The sequence below is a fragment of the Ruditapes philippinarum genome, unplaced genomic scaffold, assembly GCF_026571515.1.
Source record: "Ruditapes philippinarum isolate M1 unplaced genomic scaffold, ASM2657151v2 ctg4369_1_1_1_1, whole genome shotgun sequence".
Classification (NCBI taxonomy): domain Eukaryota; kingdom Metazoa; phylum Mollusca; class Bivalvia; order Venerida; family Veneridae; genus Ruditapes; species Ruditapes philippinarum.
The window spans coordinates 100,420-115,035 of record NW_026853910.1 but is presented as its reverse complement, the minus strand read 5'-3'; the positions used below and the strand labels follow the sequence as shown (position 1 = coordinate 115,035).

General features: G+C 29.1%; 1 protein-coding gene across 2 annotated transcripts; it reads right to left on the bottom strand.

The window, feature by feature from the left end:
• Nucleotides 1-9,008: 9,008 nt before the first annotated feature.
• Nucleotides 9,009-14,398, bottom strand: LOC132738342 (uncharacterized). Of its 2 annotated transcripts, none has more exons than XR_009626862.1 (2): nt 14,129-14,266; nt 9,009-10,077 (listed from the first exon to the last, which is right to left on the bottom strand). XR_009626862.1 is itself a non-coding variant. In XM_060725825.1 (2 exons), exons 1-2 carry the CDS (start codon nt 14,321-14,323, stop codon nt 9,638-9,640), a joined length of 513 nt encoding a protein of 170 aa, XP_060581808.1. In that variant the 5' UTR covers nt 14,324-14,398; the 3' UTR covers nt 9,009-9,637. The 2 variants fall into 2 exon arrangements, 1 of the variants encoding a protein (XP_060581808.1); XM_060725825.1 differs by having other exon boundaries at nt 14,251-14,398.
• Between the last annotated feature and the right edge of the window lie 218 nt (nt 14,399-14,616).

Sequence of the window (14,616 nt, the reverse complement as noted above, 5' to 3'; positions counted from 1 at the left end):
CAGCATATAGAAGCAATTTATTACGAACCACAGCCTCCATATCATTAACATAAATCAAGAATAGGAGAGGGCCAAGGATCGAACCTTGGGGTACCCCACAAGTTACATTGGCGCTAGATGAAAGTACACCGGAGACATTGACCATTTGTGTACGGCTAGATAAGTAAGACCTAAACCAGTGAATAACATCACTAGAAAACCCCATAGCATCAAGTTTCATGAGTAAAAATATCATGATCGACAGTGTCGAACGCCTTTTGTAAATCTAAAAGGACCATACCAACATAATTACCTTTATCCATTTCAAATTTAATGAAATCTGTAAGGTGTAAAAGGCAAGTGTCAGTAGAATATCTATGTCTAAAACCAGACTGATGGGTATAAAGTAGGTTTTTCTCTGATAAGTAACTCTCTACTTGGTCATAAATAATTCTCTCAAGGACCTTGGACACTACACTTAAAATAGACACTGGTCGATAATTACCAGGTTCAGTCTTATTATTTTTTTTATACAATGGAACAACACGGGCAGACTTGAGATCATCCGGAACAATACCAGTAATAATTGATTAATAAAAGATACAATTAGTCATATAATACAATAGATTTATTTGTTCATCACAAGACATATGAGTAACAAGGCAATTTCAAATTTTACAAAACTAATTGTTTATTGAATAAATTTCAAGAACTTTGATGCGGACCCAGACATAAAAATGACATTTATCATTAAAGTAATAAGATACGAAACACAGCTTATTATTGTTTTTGATTTCCAAAAGGACGTTTTTGAATCGGAACAAATATTGATACATGTTATAATGATTCAAAAGTTCAAATGTGTACATCATGTACACGCAATATTAATGTACCCTTTATCAAAGTAACTACTGCACTGTTAACATGCTCCTTTGACAAATCAATTCTTCGTTCAATTGCCATTTTCCATGAAAGGTATTAACATCTTAGATTGATGACTTTTTAATTTTGTTTGTAAAATGATTTTCGTAAGCTATCTCCTATGATTACCCAAATAGTTCAAATATGTATTCCCCATGTTATAAAGTGTTCAGTATTCTCTATATCATTTATTTATATTTTTCATTATTTCAACCAATTCGCATTTAGTATTCACATTTTTCTTTATTCTGGACAACTTTTGACATTGATCGACATGGAATGTACATTAACGATATTTAGGGCTATTATGCCGCCTCATCTAGCTCCTTTGTAGTAGAACTGGTCCTCTGTAGCCACCTCTCAAAAATGGATGATAAACTCTTGTCATAGGAGTGTACGACTTTTTCAAATAACTTCCTCTGGATAATGGGTTAAAATATTGGTAGTTCTTTTTAGGGAAATGTCTTCTAAGCAATGGGTTAAAATGTCCTGATCTTTTCTCAACGGAGTTGTCAGCTGCTCCTAAATTACACACAATGCATGCTTCTGCATCAGAATATGTAGAACATATAGTGCAGGCATTGAAAATATCCGAGGCGTCAACGTCACTGTTGTACTCGCCGAAAGACCCGAATGCAACTAGGAGTGCTGTAGTAAATGTTACTGCTAGACAAATAACCAGACAGCACCAGAACGGACATTAGACCTGATTATTGTTTCATTTTACCTGAAAGGAGATATATATATATATATTCAATGTATTCATACTTCACAGTACTTTCAACATTAAAGCTTCTGGAATATCAAAGGAATAATTAAATAACAATTTTAACAAGTTCAAACAAGTAGTGGATAGATTATGACTTATGTATAAAGTCAATTGATCAATAACTTAATAAATTAATTCCTATGTCTTTAATATTTAATATCGAGATAATTACATCTAATATTCGTTGACATTATTTCCTATGTGACACAAAGTCAAACGTTGTTGAATTATACGGGCGTATTATTTGCCAATAGTCAATACAAATCACACGAACCAATTACTATTAAGTATGCATTAACATTGATTTGACGCTATGTAATTCACCACAAGCATCATTACAGAATGTGAGGCCTCTTGTCATATCAATTAAGTGAGCTAAACATTTTAACGTTTGTAAAGAAAATAACGTCATATACAGACGTTGTAATTTAATGTCACAGTGATATCAATAAACACGTGATACACAAGTTCAAGTATCTGAAGTATAATATTGAATCATGTCATGACAGGTATTGTATTATTTAGATATAACTAATAATTCTAGGTCAAATGTTCAGATATTGAAAATGTTTGATTATTCTTCAGAAATAACCGCACTTCCATACGGGAAAAATCAACCAACGAACATTGTATTCTACTCTCTCATGTGTAAAAGAGACATTTTCATTTTTTATCATTTTACGGTAGTTATTTTAAAAAAAAATATTACAATCAATAAAATTAACCTAATATTTGAGTCTTACCTTTAAGAATATGGCATAAAATTGTTAGAAATTTACTTAGAAGAAAACAAATTAATGCAAATATAAGAGGTGGCGGAAATTTTTTTTTAAGTTAAGATAACGGAAAAGGCTTTCATTTTTTAAATATTTGAACCGATAATTATATGATTAAATGTAGACTGTGTTGTTGAAAAACGTTAAACGTAAATAAATAATAACTTTCAAATATGCCATAGTTTTGTTATGTTAACGATGAAGTAGATCGTTACAAATCCATCGATCTATTCTGTTCGAATAATGCTTTTTAAAAACATGAAAATGTAATAGCCAAATTATCCTTCTTGATTCGGCACCATATGATCTAAATTGTGTTGAGGCACGTTAAAACCAACCAAAACCAAACCGAAACAAAGAAACAATCTATATATGATTTGTTATTACGTTGAAAGAGGAGAATTGAAGCGGAAGGATGGTTGCCTTATTAAGAGAAATGGAATAAAGGACATTAGACGGATACGAAATGACACGTGGCCATTAAATCGTTGAAAAAAACTTTTTTCGTTGAAATAAACTAAAATTTATATAAAGTTACTGCAAACCCTTCAACTTTTACTAATATGTTATTAGTTAAGATGTGTCGCATATTTAAGTAAATTGTGGTGACATTTTTGAGTGTATTCAGTTATCAAATCATTTTCATCACCGTACCGATATATTCACTATGATCGTTATCTAATCAATTTAATCAGCCTATAAAATCAAAAGCACAAGCGAACAGGATTGCCACATTGATTAGCTTGAACAATGATTTGCTTTTACCCCTCACTTTTCTAAGGGGGTAGTTAAAATAATGATTTTTATGGAAAAACCGACATGATAACCAAATTAGCGACTTCCAATAACGTGCTAGGTGTTGTCAAAAACAAACTAACCAGTTACTTGTTCGAAATTTAAAAAGACTAGGGGCCCTTTATTCGACGTCTTAAATAAAATAGATATTTGAATAAAGGGCCTGGGGAGCTCAATTAATCTCCTTTTTAAAAATTTTCCTTAAATAAATAGGGCAAGTTGAGATTTTTTTTTAAAAAGCAGTGGGCTGAAATGATATTTAAAAAAAAGCAAAATTTAACTTTTTCAGTTTTGGGGAAACATTGAGTTTTCTTTAATTAATTTTTAAAACAATGACACTTGACAATGGGGGTTTTATACCATTTTATTGACAAATGAATTTTTTCCCAAATTCTTTTTCTGATATGTTTGAAATACATTTAAGCCCATTATTGGGACACGCAGTCCAATAAAATTGGTTTAAAAATCCCCGAAAATGAAATAATATTTACGTTTTTTGATTTTTAAAGAAAAATATCTTTCCCTAGTTTTTTTACACTAATTTTACTGACTTTGTCAATTAAAAAAAAACCTTAATGTCCCCAATCAAGTAAATTCCCCTTAAAATAATTTAAAAAGAATAGGGCAAATTTTCGTGGGTTGTGTTAAAGAAAATTTTATTCGTTAAAAAACCAAAAAAAAAATTTTGGGTTTAAAAAGAGACCCTTTGCGGGTTTCTTTCTGTCATTACGTTTTTATTAAAAAATTTAAACCCGAAAAAATATTTTATTTTACAGGTTTTTTTATAACAAATACCCCTTGAAAAAGGTTTAACGTCACGGAATTTAAAAATTTTTTTGCATTGTTTAACAAAAAACTGAAAAATCTTTTTTCCCCGTTTTTTTTAAAATGAGTTTTTTTTTGTAAGTCTTTGAAAAAGCGTAAACCTTGAAGTGATTTTACGGGGAATTTTATAAATTTGGATGACTTTTGATGAAATAAAGTTTCCATTTGTTCGTTTCAATTTTTCTAATCTAATTTCATTTTCCTTAGTTTTTCGCTTTGGCTTTTTAACGAAGTATATATTGGGATAATTTTAAATTAATTGCGGACAATGGTTAATGGATCCCTGTTTGGAAAACAACATGTTTTACTTACCTAATGAATTGTTAAAATCTTTCTTATTATTTTAAGATTAAACTCTTAAACTAGAAATAATATTGAAAAGCTTGTATTTCAGAAAAACCTTTTTTTTTTGTATTATTTTTTATTTTTATCTTTAAGTTTACATTAGCATTTTCTTTTCCTTATATTCCCGTTTGAAAAAAATTTATCAATAAGATGAGTTTACAGGTGCGATTTTAGATATTTTTATGTTATTTCAGTACAAAATTGATGAAAAAAGGGATAGAAAAAAGAACAATGCTTGTAAATTGGGCTTCATGGAGTATTTGATGTTTTTACATTCAGTTTTTATTGTCTGGTGTTTTTTATTGTTTGATAGGCATAAGATTACCAATAATATTTTCAATGTTCTGTGTCATGCAGCTATTTTGATATAATTTTATATACATTGAAATTTATATGTACTCCCTGCTCCCTATTTTAAGATTGAATCCTTCTGATAAACGTGTTCATCATTTATTAAAATTTATCGTTTGAACAATACCCGAAGACAATATTTTCTTGTCTTATATAAATGATGTTGATATTTCAAGGCAAATATTTCACTGATTATGGCGTTAATACAGAATGAACACAATTAAGGAGTTATTTGATATGTGATATCAACTCGCTTTCATGTCAGGGTGAGGTTTGAAAATAAATTTAAAAAAATTTTATTGAAAAAATTAAAGCACGTTAAATTTTAAATTTTTCGTAAACGGGAATTTTTTAAAAAAACTTGGGTATCGGACAAATTTTTTATTTTCAATAAGTCAAAACTTTCATTTTACTTATAAAAAGGTCTTTTAATTTTTTGGGGGTAAAATATGCGTTTGTATATATCGATAATGCTCTTAGACCTTTCAGATGTTTACATTCTGATTTATTCATTTCATTCAAATTTTAGTTTTATCTGTAAAAAAGTAAAATTTTAATCTAAAACTTACCATGACATTTATTTTATCGGACACCGCCATTATTCAAAGCTAAACCAAATTTCAGCTGAATTACAAAATACTTTTTTTTACTCAGCATTGTCAATTGTATAATAGTTGAATAAATTTCTCAAAATTTTTGCAAGGGAGTCTTGGTTACTGGAAAAAACAGCGTTGTTAATTAATGCTCATGGCAAGCGGTTTAAAATCGTTGCCACGTTTGGTCTTTCTCCTTTTTTATATTTTTTCCGGGCCCGTTTAGAATCATTCAGCCTAATCCTGTGTGTGTAGATATTCTTGAATACTGCTTGAAAGCCGATGCCTAGTTTGGCGTGAGACATGTTGCACCTATCACTTTAACTTGGGAAATTAGTAAAGCGAATTTTATTTCCTTTTTTGTTTACTCTTAATAACCAATGCAAAGTAATTCAAAAATGTCATCTCAATCCCGTAGTTCAAACAAGGACATAAACTTGACAGTTCATATAGAAAATTAATCCTCCACAAACAGAAGTGCCTGTGATAAATTCCTTCGGAATCCGTGCGGTCACATACAATTATAGAAATATTGATTGTGAAGAATTAACTTTATACGGAACGATAAGAAATACTTTTGTTTATTTTTTATTATTTAATGCTCAAGTAGAGTTTCTTTTTCAAATTTGAAAATGTTATTCCACTTAACATTTGTTATAAGAATGTGTCTACTAAACGTATTGATGCTGAAACAAGATTTCTAAAAAGTGAAAACGCAATTAATGGAACTTTTAAAACGGCGTATAAATATTCCATGCTATAAACAATATGTTTTATTGATGGTACCAAATGCTGTCAAAATATAAATACCACACAAATTTTAATACGGATTACATATTTACACGTATTAAATAGCTTTGAAGATTTAAATGGTTGAATTCTTGTAAACAAATTCTTTCGAGCTTTAAGCCTAAATTTATTTGTAGGCTATTACCCCTTGTTGCAGTTATTTAATTGATATTATATTAATGTAAAACACGACCCGCATTTGCCCTATTGGAAATAGGGGACCAAAAGTGTGTTTTTATCATTGCAATAACGGTCATTTATTCTATAAAATTAGACATGTCACGTAACGATTGAACATGGGGACGTAACCACTAAAAATGCGCAGCTGCCAAAAGTACGTAAAAAAATCAAGGCGAATTTTAACTTGAACAGGTACGGCAGCATTTATTTCTTGATGTGTTAGATCGAAATTATATATCCAAATCTGTAATTTATCGCTAAATAAATTTTTTTGCGAATAATTATATATAATATGCGCATCCGAACGATAAAATCAACGATTGGATATATTATTTCTTTAGTAAAACATTAATCGCATCAATATAATTTAATAAAACATTATGATATAAATTCCTAAAGGGTTGTTATCATTATTTCGTTTAACACAAAAATCATTAAGCTTTTGAAAAATACATCATTATAAACATTGAGTAAAAAACCAAATGGAAAAAAATTGTAAATTGATATTTTGTAAATCTCAAATTATGAAGTCGATTTGCGTAACATCTAAATACGTTTTGTTATGTTTTTAATAGTTCTAAAACATAGAGCTATATGAAAACATTTTTTCTTGTTAAATATGCAATGCCATTATATGTTCTCATTTCGTTTATTTTATGATACCAGTTTTTAACTGAAATCATTATTATCGTTGATTTGATACTTTTACCAAACAAGAATCTGTGCAAATTAAGAAAGGTTGACAAGGAAATAAATTAAAACCAAAATATACAATAAATCGTTTTAGCATAACTCTTTGTATTAACATTTCAGGTGGTTGTAAAATTAAAATATTGTTCTTTTGTGTCTGTTTATGTCATTATTAGGGCCAATCCAATATTTTATCGAATTGGAACATGATATTAAAAAAAGTTCTTTTCAAATTAATTGTTCTTAATGTTTACACCATACCAACATTGCCCAACTATCTATTGAATCAAATGAATAACCAGTTTATTTCGATTATCTAAAAGAACTAATTAGGTTTCTGACTTTCCAAGATGATCACCCAATTATTGAACATGAATATTATAATGGTGAATTACAAAGAGTATAACTTAAGTGGTCTGGATAACTTTTAATAACTTAAAACAATTGGCAAAAAAAGCAATAATAATTTAAAACCAGGACATATTTTTATCGAATTAATGACCGTTACAAGTTATCTTAAGTTGATTTTTGCAATTCTCCTTTTTTATAGTCATCCACAGCATTTTTCATCACCCAGATCGGATTTTCTCTACAAAACATATTTATATTTATCTGTTACTGTAAGATTAAAAACAAAATACTTCGTTTGCTGGACAATCTGTTAGTATAAAGCATGATAAGGAATATTCTTTTATCTTTAAGCAGTTTGTTTCGTGACCTGCGTATATAAGATATTTGCATTTGACACACGTCACTTTCATGGTGAGATAAGTCGGAGATTTTTCTATTTGTGTTTAAATAAGCACTAGCACCGGTTATTGACTTTTGAACAATTTGTTTTCATTCAGATAAAAAACAAAGGTTCACAATTGTTTTATTTATAATTAAATGTTGAATACTGCTTAAGCTTTGCAAGGTTCATCTATTGATCATTGTCGTACATGGACAGGCTTAATCAAACCAAATCTGTGATATTTAGATTTTGCGTTTTAGGCGTACTTTAAGGAACCCATTTTATTCATTTTATCTTTATCGTTATCGTGATCTGAGACAGAGAGCGATAAAATCATTTTTGTGTACACACAAGCTAAAATAATTTATTATGTGCGTTCAGTTTAAAAAGTGCAGATTGTTTGTCCGATTGATTAACAAAATAAAAAAAAAAAACATGTTTTTATTTTTTATATTTTGTTGTATAGATACAAGACGAAAACGAAATTCAGAATAACACATTCTTTACGAACGAACATCATCTGTACTTGTTTGTCTAAAAATCAGATAAGTTTAAAATAACAAGATTAATGTACAAAAGCTCTAACTATGCACGTCTTAAAGAATTGTTTTGGAAGTGGACACATCAGCATTAGAATTTTCACAGTAAACATTATCTTTATTGACAAATACTCTTCCGATGTTTTAATACTTGTTATTTTTTTCAGCGAAGCATTGGTTTAATATTAACAGCCATAATTATCTTTGCAGGCACAATGCCAGGTTGCCATTATTTCTGTTTATTGCAACTTGAAAACTGAATATTTCTGTTTTGTCAACTATTTGAGATACTAGCGTGCACTAATTTTGGTTCAAATATACATTAAATAAGTGAAGAGTTTATTATACCAAAAAGAGACTTTGGCATATGTTACTTTTCTCGAGAAAGAAATGAAACATAAGAAGGGCGATTATCTAGTTGAACCACCTATCGTTACAACTAAACATTTACAAAAACATCCTGACAGTTACTGTTTTTAACTATATATAACACATGGTAAATGAGCAATCACTATAATAATCTTTTTTCTTAAAGGATCATTGTATTAATACCTCGACGAAAACAGCAATATGCTATTTTCAGCGGCTTCTGCTTTCATTCATTAATAAAAATAACATGTCTTAATATACTATTCATTTTGCTTGTAAATGGGGCTTAACCCACCATGAAATCAAATCAAGAAACGTACATTATCGTGCTTGATTAATAAAAGATACAATTAGTCATATAATACAATAGATTTATTTGTTCATCACAAGACATATGAGTAACAAAGGCAATTTTCAAATTTTACAAAACTAATTGTTTATTGAATAAATTTCAAGAACTTTGATGCGGACCCAGACATAAAAATGACATTTATTATTAAAGTAATAAGATACGAAATACAGCTTATTATTGTTTTTGATTTCCAAAAGGACGTTTTTGAATCGGAACAAATATTGATACATGTTATAATGATTCAAAAGTTCAAATGTGTACATCATGTACACGCAATATTAATGTACCACTGATGAAAGTTACTACTGCACTGTTAACATGTTCCTTTCACAAATCTATTCTTCGCTCAATTGCCACTTTCCATGAAAGTTATTAGCATCTCAGATTGATGACTTTTACATTTTGTTTGTAAATGTTAATGATTTTCAACAAATCGTAAGCTATCGCATTTGATTACCCAAATAGTTCAAATGTGTAGTCCCCGTGTTATAATGTGTTCAGTATTCTCTTTATCAATATATTTCTCTTTAATTCAACCAATTCACATTTAAGTATTCACATTTTTCGTTTATTCTAAACAACTTGCACAAGAACATTTATCGACATGGAATGTACATTAACGGCCTAAAATTTAAGGCTGTTCTGCCGCCTCATCTAAGTTCCAATAGCTCCTTTGTGGTAGAACTGGTCCTCTGTAGCCACCTCTCAAAAATGGATGATAAACTCTTGTCATAGGAGTGTACGACTTTTTCAAATAACTTCCTCTGGATAATGGGTTATAATATTGATAGTTCTTTTTAGGGAACTGTCCTCTAAGCAATGGGTTATAATGTCCTGATCTTTTCTCAACGGAGTTGTCATCAGCTCCTAAATAACACAAAGCGCAATCTTGTGCATCATTATATGTCAAACATAAAGAGCAGGAATCGAATATGTCCGAAGCGTCAATTTCACTGTTGTACTCGCCTAAAGACCCGAGTGCAACTGGGAGTGCTGTAGTAAATGTTACTGCTAGACAAATTACGGACAGCACCAGAACGGACATTAGACCTGATAATTGTTCCATTTTATCTGAAAGGAGAATTATAAGGAGAAATATAATTGTGTTCATAATTCACTGTATTTTCAACATTAAAGCTTCTGAAATATCAAACGTTGTAATGAATGCGAAGATAATATACAAATAATTAAATGACAATTTTTACAAGTAGTGGATAGATTTTGACTTATGTATAAAGTCAATTGATCAAATTTTAATAAATTAATTCCTTTGTCGTTATTATTAAGCATCAAAATAAGTACATCTAATATCGGTTGACTTTATTTCCTATGTGACACAAAATCGAACGTTATTAAATTATACAGGCGTATTATTTGCCAATAGTCAATACAAATCAAACGAACCAATTACTATTTAATATGCATTTACATTGATTAGACGCTATATAATTCACCACAAGCATCATTACAGAATGTGATCAATTGAGTGAGCTTAACATTTTAACGTCTATAAAGAAAATAAAGTCATACACAAACGTTAAAAATGAATGTCACAGTGATTATCAATAAACAAGTGACACGTATGTTCAACTATCTGAAGTATTATATTGAATCATGTTTTGACAGACATTGTATTATTTAGATATAACTAATTATTCTAGGTCAAATGTTCAGATATAAAAAATGCTTGAATTATTCTTCAAAAATAACCTCTCTTACATATTGGAATAATAAAATGATCTGTATTTTATTTAAATTTTCACGTGTAAAAGAAGCATTATCATTTTACAGTAGTTATTTTAAAACAAAAAAAATATGATTTATAAAATAATCCTAAAATATTTGAGCTTTACCTTAAAGAATGTGGTATAGAATTGTTGGAAAGTTATTTTGAAGAAAAATAATAAACGCAAACATAAGAGGTGATGAAATTGTTTTTTGTTTTTTTAATTCTTCAATTCTTAAATATTTGAACCGGTAATTATTTGATAAAGAGTCGACTGTGTTGTTGAAAAAAGCATTACGTAAATACATAAATAAATAAAAACCTTAAAATATGCACGATCATATCAATTGTGTTAACGATGAATTAGATCGCCACAAACCCATCGATCCATTCTGTTCGAATAATGCTTTCTAAAACCATGAAAGAAGTTGTAACAAGTAGAACGTTCTTGAACAAAATTTATTAGCCTGGTCAATAATCGATTATAATTTTCTTGAGCTAATATAGTCTGGTAAATATACAATACAAAACTGCTTCATTCTAAATAGACTTTGTTGTCGTAATTATATGCATTTACTTTATACGACCTCTTGTGACTGGGGGATTGTCTTTAAGGATTGAGGCATCATAACTGCAGCCACTGTTTAGCCCTGTTTGATCGTAAGAGGCGACTAAAAGGGGTCTAAGTTACTGAAGTCTATGCATCTATTAGCTTCAGCAGGTGAGGAAGTTTTGAGCATAAGTGTTGATATAATTTTGTAACAACCGCGGTCAGCCAAAATCATCTTTCTTGTTTCGGCGCCATATGACTTAAGTGTTGAGGCACGTTAAAACCAAACCAAAGAAACAAACATTATATGATTTGCTTTAACATTAAATTGAAGCTGGAAATTTTAGCGTTATTAATGGAAATGGAATAAAGGACATTAGACAGATACGAAACGACATGTGGCCACAAATCGGGAAAAATCTTTTTGCTGAAGTAGATTATTCATATAAAATACTGCAAACCTACAAACTTGTAACTATTAAATATGTTATAGTTTTTATGAAGTCCAGATATGTCGCGTCTGGATATTAAATAAATTGTGGTGATATTGTATAGAAAAACCGATGTTCTCAATAAACCAGGATGCATTATTAAACATTATTAAATTTCCATAAGAATAAACGCCGTCTTTATTACCACAATATAGTTGAAGAAGAGTTCCTTTATATCTGTGTATTGCAATAAAGATAAGAAATAAGTAGCTATTACAGAGCAAATGCAGTATTTAAATAGAATCTATTATCAAACTGTCACTGACCTGCAATATGAAATTTGAAATAAGCTAATTTTCTAAACCTATTTCGCTCAAGAGTTTAACAAAATTAACTTCAAATTAAAAATAAAAGCATGAACTTAATCTTGTGCAATATTTTAATGATGTAAATTATGTATATGACATTATATAAATAACTGCAAAACTTTGCTTTGAATAACTGGAAAAGTCAAAAGAGTTTGATTTTGTCAAGAAAAAATATAATTATAACAGATATAAATGTGTTATGAAAACTACAGATTGGAAATAATATATATACAGTTTTTCTCTTTGATTAAATGATATTAATAACAACTCTAATTCAACTTCTTTGAACACTAGTTATGTGTTGTTATGAGTTATAGAAAAGAGAACTTGTTAAATTCTTATACATTGCTTATTTGCAGTGTACCTAATTAGAATAAATTAAACACAACATTGATGATATTTTGCTTTTGACTTTGAACTGTGCGTTTATAAATTGTTTTGAGAAGTTATGCTTATCATGTGAATGAACAATGAACGAAATAAATATTTCAAAAGCACACGGTTCCGTTTAATTTTTACAATCGTATGCTTATAAATCAAAATATGACTTTTGCTTCTTTGCTAAGCGGGGAAGTGTCAGACAGCAATCATTTAACGTAAGTTCCTACAGGTGCAATTCTATGATACCTCTTCTTCACATTTTCCATAGTAAATTAATCCTCGGTGACAGAACTGTCTGTAATAAAATCCTTCGGAATCCGTGCGGTCGCATATCTTACAGTGTGTCGTTCATTTATATTCATTATTGTCAATTGGCGGTATATTTCCTTCTAATGGTATTAGATTTAAAAACTGACAGTCGACGGATTCATTCCAAAAGCAATAATCTTTAGTATTCAACGCACTACTGACAGATTTATTTTTAAATTTTGTATTGGCACAACAACTATATATGCATGTGTTTTTAGTCTTAATAAGGGTCCCTCCGAACGCGGCCTTTGTATATGTCACCATCATTTCGTTTAAAAATTACGTAGCTATGAGAATTTCCACAGAGTGTTTGCCCAAGAAATAAAACTAGACAACATGACAATATTTATAATAAAAGATCATATTTTACTGGATAATAATAGGGTTTATATAATAAATTTTTGTCTAAATTGATAACCTTTTTAAAATGATGCATACAAAACTGTAATAATTAACGACTAACAAAGTGAAGACTTGAAGAAGTTACTAAACATTTTAAGGCAGCTAATGCATATAAATGAATGTTTTAATTGCACGCTTCCAAATAATGTTTTTATATACATATACCAATAGAAATGAAAATATTATTCTCAAATCAAAATACTATTTACTTGGTGTTCATTAGGATAACAAACTTGATTATTTGCAATAAATGCAGCTATACATACGAGCGTGTTTTATAATTTATTTTACAAAATTTTGTTTAAAATTATTATAGTAATTTGAGTTTAAGAAAAAAAGTCAAAATTCAGTTTTTGATGAAAATGAAAAATAATTATTATTTTTTATGAGGAAAATGTATGAAAAGTGATAAAAATAATTCAAACAGATCAGATAAAAATGAATGATAATCCGAAAAAATAAAATTTTAAAGTATTATGTCCAACAAAATTCCTAATTAAATTGTTTGTTAAAGTTTTTTTTAATATTTCATTTAAAGCAAATCATTTCTTCGAGTTAACGTAATAATGCTTTTCTTCTTAGAGGTAACGCTCAAGCGAAGTTTTTGAAAACATATTCTTAGTAGTTCTTTATAATAATAATGATTAAATTAAAGAAAACATTATTTAATTATTAAATAAAAAATTTAGTTTATAAATTTTGGTGAACCGATAGTTTAGTGAACAATCTGAAAATTTTATAGCATTTTATTTTATTCTATAATTCCTTAATAGTGTTCATAAAAACAATTTTATTTTATTATCTTTTTACAGTTTATTAAAAAAAATTCCATGCAGTCTTTCCCTTAGACAATACAAGCATTTTAACAATTTCATTTAAACAATCATCAAAAAACTTTAAAAAACTCTTCTTCAAAATTATAATAGTTTTGAGTAAGTTATAAAATAATATTTACCTCTTTCCTCTACTAAATCACAGTGATTTCTGAGTGTTTATCGCTATAGAACTAGTGTCTTTCAATAGAGACACCGCCACTTATAATGCTTACAATATTAACCGTACATTTCCGATAAATACCTGATAGTCGCGTCACAGAGCAACAAAAGACTAGTTTATCGTCACATCGCACGCAGGGCCAATACAATCTCATGGGCTTTATATCGCTGCACGCACTGTCATGTCACGATAACGCAAAATTATTCTGTTGTTTTGAAATATCTGATATAATTGTTCGGACAAATCATACAAACAAGTGGGAGCGTAGGTGACTTGATTCTTATTATGACCAACACGTCTTAGGGGGTTTGAAATTGATTTATTTGTTTATTTAAAGACAGTTTATCCATAATTATCTGATATTCTTGTTTTCTGAGAAGCAGGATTTTATATCTATTTTAGCTTTTTGTAGCAGATATTTTGAATTTTTGGACATAGAATTGTTCA